Source organism: Anas platyrhynchos, chromosome 14, assembly GCF_047663525.1.
Source record: "Anas platyrhynchos isolate ZD024472 breed Pekin duck chromosome 14, IASCAAS_PekinDuck_T2T, whole genome shotgun sequence".
NCBI classification, from domain to species: domain Eukaryota; kingdom Metazoa; phylum Chordata; class Aves; order Anseriformes; family Anatidae; genus Anas; species Anas platyrhynchos.
This window is the reverse complement of record NC_092600.1, coordinates 15,284,133-15,304,868: the sequence shown is the minus strand read 5'-3', so window position 1 is coordinate 15,304,868 and position 20,736 is coordinate 15,284,133. Positions and strand designations below refer to the sequence as shown.

The window sequence follows — 20,736 nt, the reverse complement described above, 5'->3', positions numbered from 1 at the left end:
ATTGTTTTTCTAAAGGAAGAACTCCTATTTTAAATTTTATTTAAACAAAAGTTTTATTTGTATTTGTCTGCAATTAGACTAGTTTCCTAATATTCATGTATATGTTACCAACTTCAGGTATCTGTGGAATGCTCTGATTCTTCAGTTTCACTGCTTGAAAGGTATCAATAGTCCATGTTGGTGATCTAGAAGAACAAGTATTTAGGTCAGATCTGAGATTTATCCCTTAGTACATATTTATATATGTCCTATGTTGTTAAGATGTAGTTGAGTGAAACTGTCTGTCTGTTTGCAGTTGGTTGGTCCTATGCTATGTATATTGTGTGTTGTTACAGGTTAAAATGATAACATTTTAATTGCAGTATGATTTTCAATTCTATAATATTCAATTTAGTCAGTCCCATATAAAATAGGTAGACTGAAATTTGTTAGATTAGAGGCGTGTTTCTGTGCCTCTAATTTTAATTGGCAGATAGAACCATAAATTATGCATATATCTAATACACAGTGTATATTGATTTATATTTTTGTTTAATTTCAAGTTATGCTTCAGTAGCTGTTGGTCAGCTCTTTATGAAGAAACTGGGGACTGGATTTAATATAGCTCAGTAGATCAGAGATATAAAAAGTTACATTGCCACTAATAAAAAGTAATTGTAACTTAGTAACAGGGATTAACACAATAAATGATGCAACAGCTGATTCACATATAATGCTGTTGGCAGAAGCATTAATTCCTGCATCATTTTATAGGTTATACACACTTCATTCTGTGTAATGAATATCCACTGTCACATTTGTTAGAATCACATATGTTTGTTAGAACCTCACCTAGTCAGTTTGTTTCTTTGTATAGTATGATTCTTGAAACTGCTAACAGCAAAATGTAATGTATTATAAATAACAAATCTGAGTGATAGAAAACTTTGTCCAGTACGTATACATGTATTCCTGTAGTAAATGAAAGCGAGTTGTGAAATTCAAGCCACAAAGTGTATGCTCTGTAAAGCTTGTCCAGAAATCAAAATATTTTCATGACTTTTAATAATAAACTAGTGACAACTTGTAGGAGGAGAAGACATTGCTTTGTGTAATAAAGTACAAAGTGAATACCAGTGGGTTTGGCAATGTTTGTTTTGTACAGTGGGTTTGGTAATAATGTTTTTGTACAGTAGAGCTTCAGGAATCTAAGATTTTCCTGTTAGATACCGACATACACTTTTGTGTTAGAGCAAAAAGGAAAATGACTCTTACTTTCATGTTCTTTAGAATCCTTCTTTCTCATGATTTGAATTTGATACGTGGACTATGACCTCCTAGATAACATACATGTAGGTTTGCATAGCTGTATAATGCCTAACTTGCACAAGGAAGATAACTTCTGATCTTTTCTTCTTGTAAGCATCTACCTGAAAAGTCAATGCTGTAAGTTCAGATAAGTGCAAGTAAGGATCTACTTAGGGAAATATTAAAATTATGACACCTAATTAGAATTATTTGATTTTTCTCTGCTGTGTCATCCAATTAAAGATCTGTGTTTTGCTTTTGTCTTCAGGACTGATAAGAACTACGTTGAAAAAAAAATTTGAATGAATGCTAGTAATTTGATGAAGCATCTTTCAATTTTATTACTGCCAGAAATGAGTTACAGATAAAATAATAATAATAATAAGAATCTAGTTTCATAATAAGTTGTGGTATGAGTACTTAAGCTGAAGTACTTTGTTTTTCATTTTCTGGGATTGTTTTCCTGCACTGTGTTCAACACAATTTTCTAGCATTTCAATACGTTTAAAAGTAGGAAATTGTTAATGAATTTTACTCTCCCTTTTTTAGCTACTGGGAAAACCCCAAAACACTGTTCATAAAGTCCCTTAAAAATGTCTCTACACTGAAAAATAATCTCTCTTATGGATTTGCTCTTGAATTTTGTACTTAACTTTAAAAAGATTCTTCTAAGAAACACTTTTTTATCCTTAAAGTATCACATCTCAAATCCTGTATTTCATAGTTTTATTCATGCAGTTGTTTGACATGGATATGGAGGGCATATGCATATCTACAAGTATTTGTTTTCATGAATTTATAGTGACACATTGCGGGTTAAAGCCATTAGTTTCTTGTGTTTATGGAGAAGTAAGTAACATGCTAGACATTTTGATAATTATCTGCTACTTGTAACATTTTCTTGGTCTTGACCCATTATGGTAAGTTTTTTAAATAAATACATCAAGATCTTTGCTTTTTGGAGGGAAATATAAGTCTAGCTAGGTAAACTAACTTTAACAGTGAACTTCTAAAAGTAAAACAGTCTGCTTATAACTCTGTCAAGTGGAAGAGAGAACAGCTGTATTACAAGAGTTGATACAAATCTCTTGCTTATTTTAGTTTAGTGTATCAATTAAACAAAAGGTGGAAAGATGAAAGTTGGAATTCATCGATACTCCATTGTCCAAACACAAGGCAAACTTTTAAATCTGTTGGAGAGGACATGCTGACAAGCATTTGTGGCAGGCTGGCAGACTGCAATGATTGCGGACAAGCTGGAAAATGCACTGAATGCTCAGTGCTGCTTTGGCTATAGCAAAGGTGGCGTTAGATGTTGTTTTGGCAGCCTTCCAGTAAATGACACAACTCAGCTCCCAGCCAGAGTTCGAGAAACTTAAAGCTGGGAATTGGATGCATTCTGCAGTACTTGAAGCTTGGTGGTGGTATTCTGTGACCATTAAGCCAGTACCTATTCTGCTGTCTAACCTTGCTGATGCTTGCCTGGAATGGTCAGCTCCAGCACTGTGTGCTGACTTTCTGCCTCAGTACTGGATTCCAGGACACACAGACTCACTGCTTACAGTGCTGTCAGTCTATAGGTAATCTACAGTCTCTCTCCATCTTTGGCTTTTATTTCACCTGGGAAATTTAGATTTTTTGATGGGATAAAAAGAAAAAAAAAGCATCAAATTTTAACTTCATTACTTTTGTGCTCCCAACAAAGAGTTACATGGTAAATAACAGAGGGAAGACTTTCAGGAGAAGGATGCCTGCTGTTGTGAACAGATGTCCTTTGTGAAGAAGCATGGCATTGTAATTGTGCACTGACTGCCATCAGAAGTCTTTCCTTGTTGAAAGGATGTTGTTCACTGATTTTATTTTTAAGTCTTTGCTCTAAATCTGTATTCAAATGACACCTATGTCCTTATTAATTTGGCATGCCAGTTCAAGTGGGCATGAAACCATCCTAACAGATGGCTCTGACTGCAGTCTTGCCAGGTAATCAAGGGTAGTGTTTCCTAAGGGAGATAAAAGTGGTGTTAAATCTTTATTACTGTTTTGGCTGCACATATGAGGCAGTCAGGAATGAAGCACACCTGTGATTTTTGCCGAAGGAGACCCCAAATGTCTTTTCTAATGACATTATTGCATTAATAACATTAAGTTTGAGTTTCACTTGCCTGGTACAGAAGAAATCATTAGCTATTTTCTAAAGAGCCCTAAATAGGGGAGTAACACAATTACACACAGCTATGTTTAATCCTTTACCAGAATGAATCTACCTGAACCTTAATGAAGCTATTACAAGGGAACTTTGCTCTGAGAAGTGTTGGAATTTGGGACTGATTAAAAAGTATTCTAAAGAACAGTATTTCTTTTGAGGGACATTGATGGAACAAATGTTTTCTGTGTTCAAAAACAGTTTGAGGCAATATGTTTTATTCTAGTTTCCAGGAAAGGCCAGTGAAACATTGATCAGTTATTTTTTTCATGGATTTTAAAGTTTAAAAAGTGCGTATGTCTTTGCTGGCAATCTTTCTTCTTACATCATTTTTCAAGCAGAAAAAAAGCAACTAGCACTTAAATTTATGAAGCAAATAAAGCAGCTAGTACCTTCCCCCTTTCCGTGTCTCTCCCATCCGCGTTGAGCTTTCTTGAAAGGGTGTGTGGGTGTAGTGGGGGAAAATTGCTTGATGAACACAAGTTATCAAATACCATAACAGAAAACTTTACTTTGGCTATTTCTTTCTTATAGCTGTAAACTTTCCTTCCATAGGTTTCTTAATTCCTACTCAGCTTTTTTCTAGCTAATGATTTGTTGATGTTCAAATGAATACTTTGTTCATTTTGCTAGTTAACTTGTGTGTTCATATCTTAATATTATAAGCTGGAATTTATATAGCCATTCAATAGAAATTTTTGTCCCATGGTAATAGGATTACTACATGTTTTATATAAAAGGCTGGTGAAATAGTGGTATAGTTTTAATGTAAATATCCTGTTGGAGGGAAGGGGGAAAAAAAAAAAGAAGTCATGACTGTAGTTTTCTGTTAATATTAATCCATTTGCAAGCTCTGATTGAGATGAGGGGTCATTTGCTACAAATACTAGACCTTTTCAGTTATTTAGATTATATGAGTATCTTGGAATTGCATCCTCATATAGGATGACTTCAACTTGTAAGGCTCTTAAAACACTCTTTTTTTTTTTTTCCTTTTCTAAGAAAATTGTCTTTTATTTCTATTTAATACATTAAAAGTATATTATCTTAGTTGTTGCCTACACAGAAAATGATGTAATTTTCCTGTATTGTGTTAAATAACAAGCTGAGTTTATATAGACACCAGTCACAAAATAGAAGTATATAACCTTAATCTAAGCAAAGATAATTACCACAATCCATTCAATTTGCTTTTAAAAATGTATTGAACAGTTTTTGATTTTTTTTTTTAATGAAATAATATAGATAAGGCTAGTTCAACAACTTTTGAATTTCCTCATAGGTCAACCCTTCAAATTTGTTCACATCAGAAACTTCACAGTAAATAATTGATCAGCTGCATATGTTAAGTCCTTTTAATGGATTCTATATGTATCAGCTATGGACTTCTTTCATTTATAATGAAAATGCAACTGGGAGTCATGAAGCTCACAGATAAATTAGCTTTTGAAACAGGAGGAAATCAATTATACTTTCTGCTTCAGCTGTCCTCTAAGGATGATTTTTTTTCCTGGCAAGAAGCTCTGCTTTCTTGATATTTAAGAAGTCTGGATGGCTTCATACATAAGAGGAATTACGCCCAAGACTTATTTCTTTTACAAAAAGGTGTGTGTATGTTTGGTTTAGATGATTTGGACAGTTGGATTCTGGTTGGAAAAGTTTTAAATGTCCTCTGAAAACACTGGTATTAAGGAGTTTTAAATTCCTTCCAACAAAGAACTTTACTTCCATACTTGCTTAAGGTGGGCAGTGCATGGTCTCCTTTATACTTTCCAGTTATTGGTCTCACTGGCATGTGGTACTGCTGGCGTGTGGAGTGAGGTGTAGTTTAGTGATTAGTATAGCCATAATATCTACCATGCAGTCATGACAATTTCTATGTATAATTACAGATATAAAATGTACATCAACTAAAATAATAATAAATATTAACTATAATACAGGACTTTATACACTCTCTTCATTCACTTTTGAAATGAAGTTCAGTAAGTACAGATTTTTATTATGATTTATAATGAAATTGCTTCCTGTAACTTTGAAAAACTATCTAAAGACGTTTTTTATATTTGCTACTGTCAGTCATTTCAAGGGTGGTTTCAGTGGTTTAAGAGTTGAGCTGGACATTATTTATCCAGAAAAATGTAGAATGAAATTTTAGAAAGTTTTAAAGGTATTGCATATACCTTTAAACTTTGCTAATGATGTTTCTGTATTAGTTTTTGGTCAAGAAGCTAATGGCACTACATTTGTTACATTTATAACTGATTATTAGAGGTGCTTCAAATGAGGAGATCAAGAAAGGAATTAATTTTCTAATTTGCATATTGAATCTGTTTGAGATAGCTGTATAATGTTTGATGTCTGGAGCTGCTGATTACATTATCAGTATTGGTAACTTTTGGAGAGGAGTTCTCTGTCTCCTTGGATGCAAATCCACACTGAAGTGCTTTAGGAGTGTTACTGTGCTCTGCAGTATGAGCCACTAAGTGCTTTACAAATACAGCTATTTTCTTTTTGAATTGGAGATGGATAGTCTGTGCCCTGCATTCAGTGCAGGAAAGTTTTGGGTTTGCATGTACACAAGCCGTAAGCTGTGTGAAATTCCTTTCTGTCTTGTTCCTTGAACAGGAAATGCGGTGTTGGTATATAGTCTATAATTGTGGTTTTATTACTGGGTTTGTAATTTAGTTGCTGAATAAGATTTCTCTTGTAGCTTGGAAGAAGGGCTACCAAAAAAAAAAAAAAAAGCATTTTATTCATGTTGTGGCATTACTAAGAGTAGAGGTACTTTAGAGGTACTTTCTGAGGAAAAAAATGATTCTGCCCTTAAGACATGATTAGAAGCTGCTGGCTTATATGACTAGGAGCTGTTACTTGAAATAAAAATAATCTTCTGCGCTGGTGGCCTTTCTTGCTTCATCTGTAAAATTCAGGAATTTATAATCTTCCCATTCTCATCCTTCACTTTCTTCCCCTCCTGCCATCTGGTATTAGTAGCCTTATTGGGGGGATTCCTAGTCCCTGGCTTGTTTTTAGATCACATAGTATAGTTTTGCTGTGGTTCACACAGGGTTTATCACTGAGTTCGAATAGTTTATATACAGGTAAAGGTTTTCTAAATAAGTCTTAAAAGGAAAAAAAAGTCCCGTTTTCATTTTTGCTTGTAAAAACTGAGTTTTCTAGTTATGTTTGATTATTTTTTCAGAACTGTGAGATCACTTATTGACAGAAAATAGTATCCAATTGATTATACAAATATTTTTTAAAAGAGTTAATGCTTACAACAGATGTAATTATAAGCAATAAGAATTCACTCAAGTGAAACAAGTAAGAACTTCATCTCTCTGCCAGTTAGTAGAATGTTTCTTTAGTGTCTTATATACTGCTGCAAATTTCTTTTATTCTGAGGTAGAACCTTTGAATCTACATTTACTCCTGTTTTCTTCCCAGGTTATTTTAATATATTAAGTCTTTGAAGCATGTGCTTAGTATTATTCACAATGTGGCACTGTACTCTGTTTATGTAGCATTGTACAAATAAGTTGCTACTTAAATCACTCCGTGATGTGTCAATAAATTAGGGAAAAAAAAATTAAAAAAAAGCACAAAACACAACTTTTGTACCTTTTATCCCTATTTAGTCAGTACCTTCACTGAAGGTATTTCAAATTTGTGCATCTTATCCCTAGAGCATTTCAGAAAGCACCTCTGTCCAAAATGTCAATGTGTATGTGAGACCCTAATGTAATTTATTATAGTTTCTGTCACCTTCCTTAGATTTAATTGATAATGGATATATGCATAGCTCTCACTTGTCTGAGGCCTAAAAGGTTTTCATTAGTGTCCTTTTCCTATCTGCATTTTTGTATGTGTTCTTAGAAAGTATGTTTCAAAACAATGCAAGTAGAAAAATTCTGTTGTTTACATCTTATTTTCAGAAATATTACTTCTAAGAGTATTTCTTCTTAAATTAAAATCCTTTCATTATTTAAACAGGGAGTATTTCTAGATGCTTTGTGTGTAAATTGAATATTTTATCCCTAGGTGTTTGAGACAAATTAAACAGCACTCAGTATTTAGCTGAAACATTTTTTTTTTCAGGGAGTTGATTTTTATTTTTATTTTTAGTTATTATATATATATATGAGAAATACTGTAGACTTACAAAAATATCACACAGTAATAATTTATGAGTATCCCTGAGGCATGATTGCAAAATCAACAATTCCACATTGGAAGAGACTGTAGCTGTTTTAAAGGGTGTTATGTTTCACTGTTTGAAGTAGTATTTACTTGCAAATAGTGTTTCATGTATATTTGCTCTTAAGACATTTTTTTTTTTCTTTCAGAATGTAGGGACATTCTGCTCCCTGTGATTACCAAAGAGCTGAAGGAATTACTGGAACAGAAAGATGATCAGCAGGTCCAAGAGAAGAAGTACTGTGTTGAATTACTCAACAGTATCCTGGAGGTTCTGAGCTGTCAAGACCCTGTAAGTATTGATGATGATGTAGATGGCCCAAGTCTGTAGTAAGCCTGAGCTGATTAAGTAGTAAATTATTGATGCTGATGAATCTCATTTAAATTTTTAATATGAGTTAGTGTCAAATCGAACTTTTTTCTTATTTTTCATAAACTTTATTTAGAGCAGTTGATGTTTTAAAGGTGAAATGCTGAAATCTGTGCTGTGTCTTTCTTTTATTTCTCAGTTTTATGTTCCTTAGAAAGTCAGCTGCTGCAAATCACCATAGTATTATTAAAAGTGCTAAGGTGGCATTGATTTTATCCTAACAGAGTTTCTGGCTAGTTTTGACCACTGAAGTTCTATGTTGTAACTACTGAAATTAATTAGAATGTGTTTCTAAGTATTTGGAATAATTTTCAAATTTAATACCATTTTATGAAAATCTTCAGTTTCTGAAAGGTATCATATTTAATGCACAAATACCGTAGCTTAAGCTTTCTGCTTTCAGCAATGTGCACAGAGAACATTACTGTACTTCATTTTGAGACTGTCATTTATCACTTGGGCACCTGTAATTTGGAGCAATTTAGAAATCGTGGTCTGGGTGGTTACTTTCCTCATTTGAGTGAATATCTAATTGACTTTTTAGTCCCCAGCCTTTTAATGAGTAGTAGGTTATTCAATCAAGTTTCACTATAATTTGAGGAATTTCTTCTAGGAAGAGCTCATAACTGCATTAGGAAAGCTGTAATTCTTCCCTTGAACAGGTGCTCGTTTTATCCCGAGATATACTTTTCTGATACATCTCCAAATTTTTCAGGCCTTGGATAAAGGCAAGTTGTCTTTTTAGTCTGGTGTTCACTGTGGATCCTTGGGTCATTTTCTAGTAATGAAATCATTACAACATGCTTCGTGATTTTATAATTTTTGGGGTATTCATAACAAGAGGCTTGTCTGTGCAGGAAAATCTGAACAGAGTGATCTTATAGTGTATATTATGAACTTTTTGTTTTTCCTTTAAGTACCATAGGATGGATTGATATGAGGTGATTTTTGAGAGGTATTGGAAAGCTTGGATTTCAAATGGAATTCAAAAGAGTCACCTCTTTTGATAAGTATGATAGAGCAGAGTGTGAAGTTTTAAGTTTATTGGGCTATAATGTAAAGTAAACCAGTTATTTACCTTATGCTTGAAAAGGTAAAACACAGCCACAAAGTGAGATAGATTTGTGCTCATTGCATGTGTACCACATACATTAAGTTTAATTCCATATGTCCGTAGTAAAAGTGGCTGACATATCAAAGACTTGTTACCTCCTATTGAAAGTCTGGTTTGTAGTTCCCGGTTGCTTGAGTGAACAATAATTGCTGAATGCAGAACAGTATGAAGAAGCCTAACTCTTGTTGCTCGGTATTTGAGCAGTCTGACTTAGGTGTCCTTGCCCATGGCAGGGGGTTGGAATTAGATAATCTTTAAGGTCCATTCCAACCCAATTCATTCTATGATTCCATGAGTATGCACGTATGCAGTCTGGTGCATTTTGAAGAGTAATTTCCAAGAGTATGAATTGAGATATCCCGAATGATGTAGAAATGCAATCAGCTGTTTTCCACAGAGGAAGTATTTGAAAATGTAGATGCATCTGCATTTTTTTTTAAAGCATCTCATTTTATTAGTTCATTTAGCAAAAAACACCCCTTTCAACCTCTGTCTTGTTCTTTTTTTTTCTGAGTTTGTTGCTGTTGGCACAAGGCCAGTTAGTAGTATGCTTGCTAACAGTAATTCTTGGAAAAAATGTCACTTAAATGTAGATATACACTTTAAAATACTTTAAGTGATATGTTATCCTCAAAAATAATAAAGTCATAAAGTTTAAGGCATGGAAGATGATCTACCTCTGTATTGGTATATTTCCTGTATCCATTAATTTAGGAATAACTTGTAAATGAAGTGCAAAGATGATTGAATGGAAGAAAGTGTTTTAGTAAATTCTGTGTTTGAGAGGTTTGTTACATCTGGTTTACGACAATTGCATGAATGAATTAAGCAGCGTATGCCTCGAGGATTTAAAAAAAAATTAGAAAAATATTCATTTTTTATTTGTGATCATCTTAGATAAAAACTGCTTTGTTAGTGTGATGCTGCTAAGAACTTCTGAAAGCTCTTACTTTTTTTTTCTTGATGAAATTCTCCCTTGATATTAGACAGATGCTTAGGTGCATTTAAAATCAAATACACTTTTGTTATTGGGGAGAATATTAACTTTACTAATAGTTCCTTTGTTGATTTTTTTTTTTTAATCCATCAATATGATACATATGCTTAAGCAGATGGGCAAGAGAGGTTTTGTGGGTAATTGTACTCTGTACATATTTGGACTCCAGTCCAATTAAATTTATATAATTATTTGTATAGAATGATGTTGTTTAAAAGCATAATATGAGTACTGTCCTTTTATTTCTATTCAAGGAGGTAGCCATGCAAGCTTGTTGCATTATGACAAACAACAGTTTTTTAGGCAACGTCACTAAATTTGCAGCTATTATTATGACAAAATTGAAGTATGTATCTTTAAAATAAATACACATTTCTTCAATCACTTCTTTTAAGGAAGGTAGCCTATATAACTGGAGATGCTCTGTGAGATGTTTGGGTGGAAGTTATGTACAGACTGAGTTTGCAATAAATAATCGTGAATTTCTAATATAAGGAGAAAAGACTCTTGGAATGGGTTTAAATCTAATAGTATTATCAGCATATGACAACCCCTCTGGAGGAATTGCGTTCAAGTTTATAAGAAACATTGTAGAACAGCTGGGAAATCAACAAAAGAATCAGATTCTTCTGCTGAGGAAAATACATACTCTGGCTTGCCTTCTGGCAATGTAATTACTGATCAGAGGCAGCGAGGATGTTAGAATGAGTTTAGGTAACTGTCACCAAGTATGAGACTGCTTTTTTGTAACTACAACAGGAAATGGGTGACTATTAGTAGCACTTTTTCCTTTCCTTGACAGAATCCACAGATCATGATTTTCTTAAGCTGTGTTGAACACTTGTCTTTATTTAAAAAATAAAATATAATAAAAAAGAATTTTGAGGTATCTTATCTGAAGGAGGAAAAAAAATGACTAAAGGAAGGAAACATCTTTATTATGTGAAAATCACCAGAAGCAGAAGACAGACAAAGGTCTCAAAGAAGCCACAGCAGTTCTGTGTAGTCAAAATCTATATTTTGACCTGCTCTTTAGACTTGATATAAGTTTTTAAACATATATTTCCCCTTGTCAAGGGTTCTGTGATATTAGCAGCTCTGCTCTCCTGTTGTGCCCTGTGTATTTAGGGGAATGGGCAAGTTGGAATTGTTAGGTCCTTATCTTCAAACACTGTTCTCACCAGCTGTCTAGCAGCTGGGTTTTGTGGGTAACAAGTGTATTTTTAAGAACATGGTAAGATCTATATTTTTCTGAATAGACAGTGTTAGGGATCTGGGTGAGATACTTAAGTTTGGTTTTCAATTGTCTCTATAGTAAACAGTTTTTGGACATAGACGACATTGTTTTGACTGAATCATTTCTAAAATCAGCTTCATAGCTTTAGTGTGCAACTGCTTTCATCACCTGTAAAATACAGTTATGTCTCAGAACTGCAGGACATGAACCACTGCTAAAGATCATGTTGAAATCTGTGACTTCTTGCTTCTAATTTAATTAAAATAGTGTATTTTTCCCCTTTCCAACAACTTCAATGTGTGCAGTCTGACAGCCTTTCAAAAGGTGACTTTGTCTTTAATCTGACATGTATCCTATAGTTTAATATTTACTGCATCAGAACTCTTTTTTTTTTTTTTTTAATGACTACATGATTAAATGTAAACTTCTCTTGGAATCTGAGGTAAAATCTTGGTTGAGGCTACAGGTTGAAGTGAGATGCATAATCGTTTCCTATTTTGTTCACAAAGTCAGTAATTGTCAGCTGCATTTTAAGCTGTTGATTATGTTAGCAAACAAGTCTGGAAACACCTCGGAATTGTATAGAAGTCACAGAACTGGATGCTTAAGACAGTACATAGGGTCTGGCTGGGGTAGAGTTCATTTTCTTTATGACAGCTCATATGATGCACTACGTTTTAGATATGATACCAAAACAGTGTTGATAACTAAAATTTTCATTGTTGTTTTTTTCTTTAATAGTGCTTGCACAGTGTTAAGGCCTTCTCTGTTTGTCATTATTGTAAGGGAGAGTAGGTTAGGGTTGGGCAACAGTTTGGGAGGGGACGCAGCTGGTACAGCTGAAACAAATTGACCAAAGAGAGAACTCAAGTGGGTGTCTCAAGTAGAGATTGTTTAGTTTTATAATTCTGGAGGAGTTGCTCAGTTAGTTCAATTTTTTCCCTGTCCAAATAACTGATATCTCTATTGCACTCTTAAGGTACACAGTTGACTCTGAGACAACAGACTTGTTCTAATTTTTGTCCCACCCTGTGGAAGTTTAAATAGAACATGAAAGTTATTTCCAACAATAACTGTTATTACCCTGCACAGATGTTTTTAGAAAGTGAGATTTTGTTTGGTTTGGGTTTTCTATTAACCAACTTGAGTGTACCATCACCCATCCTATCAATGCATCTGAAGGTAGTTGAACTCTGTAAGAAAACTTCCTGCTGCTGCCTGGAATAACCTGAATGAGCTTTGACTGTTTTATTGCTTGGGCACTCAGCAAATCCTTTTCAACACATAAGTCAAGCATGTTTTTGATGACCATTAAATGGAATAATACAATTCTTGTTTTCTAAAGCAGCATTTATGTATGGTACAAGTACGTTAATTTGGCTTCTGAAAAATCTTGGATTTAACCAAATAGACTGCAGTCAAATGGTGAGTTTTCCGGGTTTCCCTGGAAAGTATGTCACCCATGTGAAGTGAAATCTGATCTGTGGAAACACGTTGTCTATAGTGAATTGCTAGACTGTTCTCAAACTAGAAAATCTTAGTTAAAATAAAAGCTGAAATCTTGCACTTAAGCAATATATGAAATGTCAATATTGAATCCTTAATTGTTTCTAAGATGATCAAGAGGAAAGGCATACTCTGTTTCAAAAAGAAACCGTTCTAATTTATGTCCTTTCATTTCTCTGAAAATTCAGACTTTTGCATGCTTGAGCATATGTTATATTTTCTTTCCAGGAAAGGTATGTGATACACTACTTCTGAATTCAGAATAGAACTTATCTTTAACAATGGAGTCAAGGCTAAATGTTAAAACCATTATGTAATGTTCTGAATTATTATTAATAATAATGGTACAGCATATGCTGAAATGTGGAAGAAAGTGAAGCTAGATTATAAAATCTTTGCATTGAAGTTACTTTTTTTTTTACATGAAAAGGTGCTGTGGTTTAAGTTAGGATTTTTGCAAGCCTGCATTTTTATTTTATTTATATTTTTATGTACTGATAATATTCAGCCAGCCACTTGGCTATGTAGGCTATTAAGGTGATGTCTGCATTAGTAAGGAATGCTTCACAAGAGGAGTGAGCCTGTAGATAGATGTGGTTCCTCCTGCAGCTCCTGATGACTACTGTACAGGAGTTAGGTTGAGTTATATATGGTCTTAACATTATGTCTTCATTTGTAGCAGGGTTCCAATTGATTTAGGAAACAAACATGCAGGTGCAGGGTGTGTAATAGTATAAACCTGTGTTGTACTCCAGGTTGCTTTGCCTTTCCTCTACTGTCATATGTTTTATGACAGGTGACGAGCCATAGCCCACCCCTGCCTCCCCCCCCCCCCCACTGCACTAGGATGCCTTCCTTCAACCATTGGGAACATTTGAAACAATATGCTAACTTTTAACTGGTACCCCCATGCACAAGGGTGACAAATGTTCTACACTTCAAAGCAAACCTTGGAATTATTTAATAAATACAATACTGAAAGAAAGGGTGGCAAACTGCTTTTGGAGTGAAGTACACAAAATCTGTCATTATTGTTAGAGTTCAAGAAAAATATACAACAAAAAGGTTTGAAAACAAAACAGAAAAACTGTTTAGACCTTCGTAAGTAAAACTGCATTCATCAGGAGTAGGCTTTGATGATGCGTCAGAAACTTATCCAGAGTGTAGTTAAACACATCCTAATTATTTCCTGGAAATTATGTTTTATATCACAACAGTGCTAGTGAGTATGGAAAGCATTCAAGTTCAAAGAACAAACAGGATGCTGTTGACAGAAACATGAAATATCACTGAAAACAGCAAGTACTTGTAGCAAGAAAATGGTTTTCACTGCACAGCTCTCAAACATCTCCATGTCTGTGTACTAAAGTTGACTGTTTCCTCCATTTTTTTTGATAATTTCCTCCATTTTTTTCACTAAATGTAAGTTATATTTGTTAAGTAGACAACGTATAAATTCTTATAATGACCATACTTGAGTGGAATAGGGTATTTTTTTCAGTAGTATTCATTAGCGTTTCCAGTGGAAGAGCAGGATTTGATGAGGTGGTGGTGTTTAGGCTCTAAAGGCAGGGGTAAGGTCAAACCTATATCTAGGTTAAATCTATATGTTTCCCCGTCCAAGAAATTACACTATTTCATGTACCTTGGTGGCATTTTTCTTTCCTGTTGTTTCTTTTCTTCCTCACTCTTGTTCTGGTCTGTCTGCTTTTTTCCTTTTTCCAGCTTCTTGTGAGTTGATATCCTTTATTTTTCTTGCCCTTTATGCTCTGCCCCTAATTCTCAGTTTCATGGTCATAATGTGAAATGGTAGTGAAGAATCTGTGATCCAGCTAAATGCATTTGTAATACATTAATACAGTCTTCAGAAAGAGAAATATTTGAGATAGTAAAAGTAGCTTGTGTGGCATGTTAGTCCAATACAACTTATACTGTTATACAGAGAATATTTCAAACTGCTTTTTAACTGTATAAAAAAAGTAAATCCAAAAAGTGAAATTGCTTTTAAAGATATTCTGATGCCAAGGGCTGCCAACTGTTCAATAACCCAGCCTCAAGGCTGGATTTTCCTTTTGCTATTTAGAGATCAATTGTGCTGATACATTTCATCAGGAGGACTAAGCTATGTTGCTTCAGTGAATTTTAAGTTAGAGCTCACTGCATGTTGTAGATGCTTGTCTTGAAATAATATTGTGACTCCTAGCACCCTCCTACTTCATTTTCAAAATCTGTTGACATATGCTGGTTCCTGTTTTAGTGTATGTAATACATAACTACACGAGATCAGTGTGGGACAGCTCAATGTGAGATCTTACAGAAAAAGAAAGTAGTTTCATGTTGGAAACTGTAAATAACTTGGTTTTATACCTGCTGGTATCTGATTACTCATGAGCCCAAGATGTTGACTCTGAGATGACCAAGACCATTTTTGTGCAACACAGAGGATAAAAGACTTTGGTTGATATTTATATATATATATATATATATAAAATAAATATAAATAAATATATAATATATTTATATAAATATACAATATAAATATATATATATATTTATATATAAAATATATATATATTTATATATTTATATTTATATATATTTATATATATATATATTCATATATATATATTTATATTCATATATTTATATATTTATATAAATATACAATATAAATATATATATATTTATATATAAAATATATAATATATATATTTATATATTTATATTTATATATATTTATATATATATATATATTCATATATATATATTTATATTCATATATATATATATATATATATATATATATATATCAACCAAAGTCTTTTATGTATATATATATATATATACACATTTCTTTTAACAGCCAGCAGCTATGTTTTACTGGGCAAAAATGCAATTTTATCTCAGATTTTTTTTTTTTTCTGGTAAATAATAATATTAAAGGCAACAGAAAAAAGAACAATGTTTGATTAATTTTTAGAGTTGATTTGGGGAGAAATACACTGCAGGTTTTAATTTCACTCTTATATTTCCAATGTTTTAAAATACATAGCCCCAACATACTGTATGATATAATACTTTTTTTTTTTTTTATGTGAATACATTGTAGGTACTATCTAGAAACTTTTTAAATGCTGTGACAGGCTTGAATGTGTCACAGTGAAAGGACACAAAATACAATATACAATATAAGAAGGACACACTGTCCCCATTTAGTCCTACTTCCAGGTATGAGGAAAGTCATTGCATGAATTCAGAAGCAGCTTCTTCTGGGGTGGTATTGGAGCTCAGACACTTCACATATTGTACCCCAATGGCGTCTGTGGTTGTCCATCTGGGCTACACATATGTTAAAAGAGGCGTCTTGTTTGGTGTATACTAACTTTTTACTCATCTGAGCAGAAATTTCTTTAAAGCTTTTCTTTCCTCAGTTATATCACATGCTAATTTCTAAAGCTGTCTAGTGAGCAGAGTAAGCACAGTGAAGTTGGTAGGTATAAGGCTGTACTCCTCTACTCAATGTTTTAAATTAAATCACCTAATATCCTTTTCCAGGCAACACGTGGGTAGTACTGATCATTTGAACCAAGTCGGTGATTATTTGCCATTGGGCTTCAAAGTTCACTCACACCATGGTGCTGACACCTGATGGGTCTCTAATGTACTCTCAGTTGACTCAACTAAACCAGTAATTTGGCAGTAGGGACAAAGAGCAGACCACTTTCTGTCCTCACAGAGCTGCAAAGTGAAGTGAAGATAACGTTTTCCACTAATAATTACATACTTTCTGACCTCAAGCTAAGAATATTATTCACGTCCAAACAATGCCAAGGACCACTGGCAGATGTGGAGAGCTGTGATTCAATTCACCTCAATTATCTGCTGCCAGTGTGTTGCTATTAAATTATAGTCTACTTATTGGGAAAAGAAACAAGTTCCTTGACTAAGAGATGGGCAGTGTCGATCTGAAACAAAAAACAGGTATGGGATGCATAGAACTAATACCGGTGTCTGCCAAGTGGAAATTACTGGAATAATTGAGCAGTGCAAGCAAGAAGAATTAGTATTGTTCTTTCAATAGGGTGGTTAAATTAAACAGTTTTCAACATGGAAATCAATTTTTTTGTCTTTTACAAGAGGTATAGATTTAATACAAAATATACATTTTTTTCATTTACAGGCATCAACTTATCACCATATTCAAGAAATAATGGTACAGTTATTATGCACAGTGAACAGAACTGTTATTACAATGAGACGAGATGATCCTTTAATTGTGAGTAATATTTTAAAGTATTTTTAGTGCTTTGAAACTCATTTCATCGTTATCCTGTAAAAACGCAAATACAACATTTTCAGAGACCTTGCTTGTGCACATTTATAGATTTAAAATTAAGAGCTTTACTCTTTTTTTTTCATTCAGCTGTGCTGCCATAGTGTTTTTCAATGTTTAGTTGAACACAGCAAGTGAGATCTGTGCTTTATAAAACAACGACTAATAAAAACAAAATGCAAGCAAACAAAATCCCCTACATCTAAAGTTAATTGCTGTCTTATGTAAATAATCTAATTGGTTGCTCTGTTTCTTCTAGTTTTTCCACAGCGTTTACTTTTTTGGTGAGCTTGAGTTGCTTGTGGAACAATTGCCATTCTTGGCTGTTTCTGTAGGAGGAAGTTGATGTCTTATGCGCACAGGGGAAATATCCGGGCATATGTTTGAAACGAGCACGTGCCCAAAATTTTTGTGGTTATGCTGTGGCTTAAAAGTTGAATTCAAGGACAGATTCTGCAATTTATTCAGATTTAAGTATGCTATCTCACAAACTCTTCTCTTGACTGGGACTCTTTCTGAGAATGCAAGTCATTTGTGTTCAGAAGGAACTATGGAACTTGTCCTTCCGACTATGCACTTAAGAGAAAATGTGTATTATTTTTTAGTCTTAGAGAACTACATTATTCTGTAAAATCATGAGCAACGTTTATTTGATTGTTTCAACCACAAGAAGGACATTGCATGTCTTTGGAAGGGCACTGTATTGCCTTGTTCTGGAAAATTAAAATAAGTTTTTGATCCAGTTAGAGCATGGTTGTCTCCAAATAATCAGCCTCCTAATAACCTCATTCTTCAGAGGAGAATTTGAATGGTTTGAATGGTCTTGCCAGTGGTTGCTTGAAATATTCTAGTAGTAGATCTGAAAATTTCAGAAATATTATTACCTGTGCATCAGACTTCTGGTGTGGTGTGTGTGCAATTCTCTAGTAAGTATGTGTGGTCATAACTGGAAGAGGTTTTGAATGAAGGCGCAATGAGCTTGTCAGTTATCTACAGTGTTTGAAAACGCTTTCTGGACTTACAAAGAAAGTGTCATAAGAGTTATATGGATGATATAAACAATCTACTAAGGAGTATTTCTGGATACTGTGAATAGTAAATGAGGAAGCAAAATGAAACTTCTCATAATCCCATAATAAGTATCTTAATTGTCATGAAACAGTAGGAAACAAGCTGCTTGCAGTCAGATTAAATCTGTTTTTTTGTTGTTGTTTTTTCTCCTGTGATTTGTTCATATATTTTATTTAAAAAGATCAAATCAATCGTGACTTTTGAAATTTGGATGTCTGAATGTTAATAATCCTCATCATCTGTGTGTATGTGTGTATTGGGCATTTTAGAGATTTTTTGAAGCAAAATTTACAAGTAGTTTTCTGGAGCTGAGGCAAGACTTCTCAGCAGGACAGCGTTTTACATATGAAGAAATTGTAATGAACAAATTATTCTTCTACATTCATAAACAAAAATGAGCAAAACAAGCTCATGTCATATTCTGTGTAGTACTTCTAGTTCAGTCTCTTAATTTTACACATTAGCTTTAAAAGCTCATGAAATGGCAAAACTTAAGTGAAACAGTTAGGAAGTGAGGCTTTCTGCAGAATGCTTCGGTGAGCTCAAGTTGCTAAAAGTATGATGAGCTCTGCAAATAAAGGTGGGATGTGGAATAGCTGCAGTCAGTCTCTTGGTTTTAGTATTAATTTGCACCTGATGTTTTATGGATCAGAGTGATGTTTCAAATTGGACTACAGCTCTTAGGGAACAGAAGGCTGCTCCAGATTCTTTGATCTGTTGCTGTGTTTCTGAATATTGCAAGTGTTTTAATTTTCTGCTGTGTAATTTTCCACAATTTGAAAATAGCGCTTATTGTGTGAAAAACAATGCCAATACCATCTTGCTAATATTGAGAATAACGGTTACAGTTTACAAGACCTCAGATTCTTTGGGAGTTTAAATGCTCTGAAGCTGATTAGAGTACTGGATTCAATTTGCCTGAGTGTTCTGTCTTCTGGCAGGGATAAGGTTTTCATAATCTTCTAGGTTGTTAGCAGACAGGGAGTTAAGGGGTTTTGGCTTAGAGTTTGCCTTGATCTTTGCTTGCTACAATGCCATTTGAACCTAGGGGAAGACTCTGCCTTGTGCTCAGCTGGTAACAACATGCTGCAAGCTTCGTTGGTGTAATTACTGGAAAGGGTCAGGCTAAGAAGGACAAGATCTCTTCAGGAGAAGTTGGTGGGAATGGCAAAGTAATTTGGCTATCTGTAGCTATGGCAGAGAAGACTTAAATGCCGCTGAAGGTTTCATTGTGATGTTTTGGCAACTAAAGGCCTTAACAGTGTCTTGGTTATTTCCACTAGTAAAACAAACAAATAAACAAAACTCTCGAGTGTTTGTTCTTGAAGTGCTTCTAAACTTGTAATAAGGAAGGACAAGATTATTGTTGTGAGATTAGTTCTTCATGATCTGAGTCTCTACAAGGGTTTAGGCTGTTAAAAGACATAGTGTTTCAGTCAAGTTCTACTTCAGTAATTATACAAGTAAAATGTATAGTAGTATGTAGAACAGGGAATTAGTTGTTTTCTGTACCTTCTGTATTTTGTTTATGTAACCAAAAATACTGTAAATGCACAGTACACTTTTTAAAGGTCTCCTTAGGTACTCCCAAACTGGACTTTTGTGCACGTTGTCAGTTTAACATGGTCAAGAGGATGTAGAAAACTACTTTACTATACTGATACTGTCAAACAACTTTTCTGTGTAGAACGACTTTTCTGTGTAGAAAAGTTGTTTGACAGTATCAGTATAAAATATTCTACAAATCATGACTTTGCTGTAAAGACACCAGGTGGAGATTCTTAATTATTATTTTTCAGCGATAGGCAAGATTAGAAGTTATCTTTCTGGACATAAAGGACAACTAATATTTTGAGGGAAAATCAGTATCTCTTCAAAAAAAAGGAAAAAGTGAAAAGCCTGTAGCTGTTAACCAGGGCTACTCTAGATAGGACACTCTTGCGAAAACTATACTATTTGGGGAAATAATGACTAGAGGAACCATTCTGAGGAGTTGACATGGTTGGAAAATTCAACGTGTTCAGATAGACTAGCTAAAAACTTTTTTTATTCAGTTTTTAGATCGAGAAACTTTCTCTACCATAAAAACTGCAGAATGATCTCATGAAAGAACCATTCAGTCATTTCACAGTTATTCTTCCTTTCTAAAGAACAATTAATTATTCACTTCCATTGTAATCTAAATACTGTTTGTTGTTAATCAACTTCTGAAACTTAAGAAAAATCTAATTTTATTGAAAAATAAAATCTAAATAACTTAAAAATGTATACAATTTATATTTTATATACATTTGTTTATGAAGATAATCTGTATCTAAGATAGCATAATTGCTAAGTATTGTGACTTTTTCAGAAGAGCTAAAGTGAACCTTGTATGACCTGTTGATACATGACAGCAATCATTACTCTTTTCATACA

General features: G+C 33.8%; 1 protein-coding gene across 1 annotated transcript in view; it reads left to right on the top strand.

The window, feature by feature from the left end:
• DOCK2 (dedicator of cytokinesis 2) overlaps window positions 1–20,736 on the top strand; it is a 188,867-nt gene that overhangs the window by 56,855 nt on the left and 111,276 nt on the right. Inside the window, exons 26-27 of the mRNA XM_005024959.6 lie at window positions 7,840–7,982; window positions 17,095–17,190. Coding sequence (XP_005025016.4) covers window positions 7,840–7,982; window positions 17,095–17,190 — 239 coding nt within the window. The remainder of the gene's footprint in view (window positions 1–7,839; window positions 7,983–17,094; window positions 17,191–20,736) is intronic.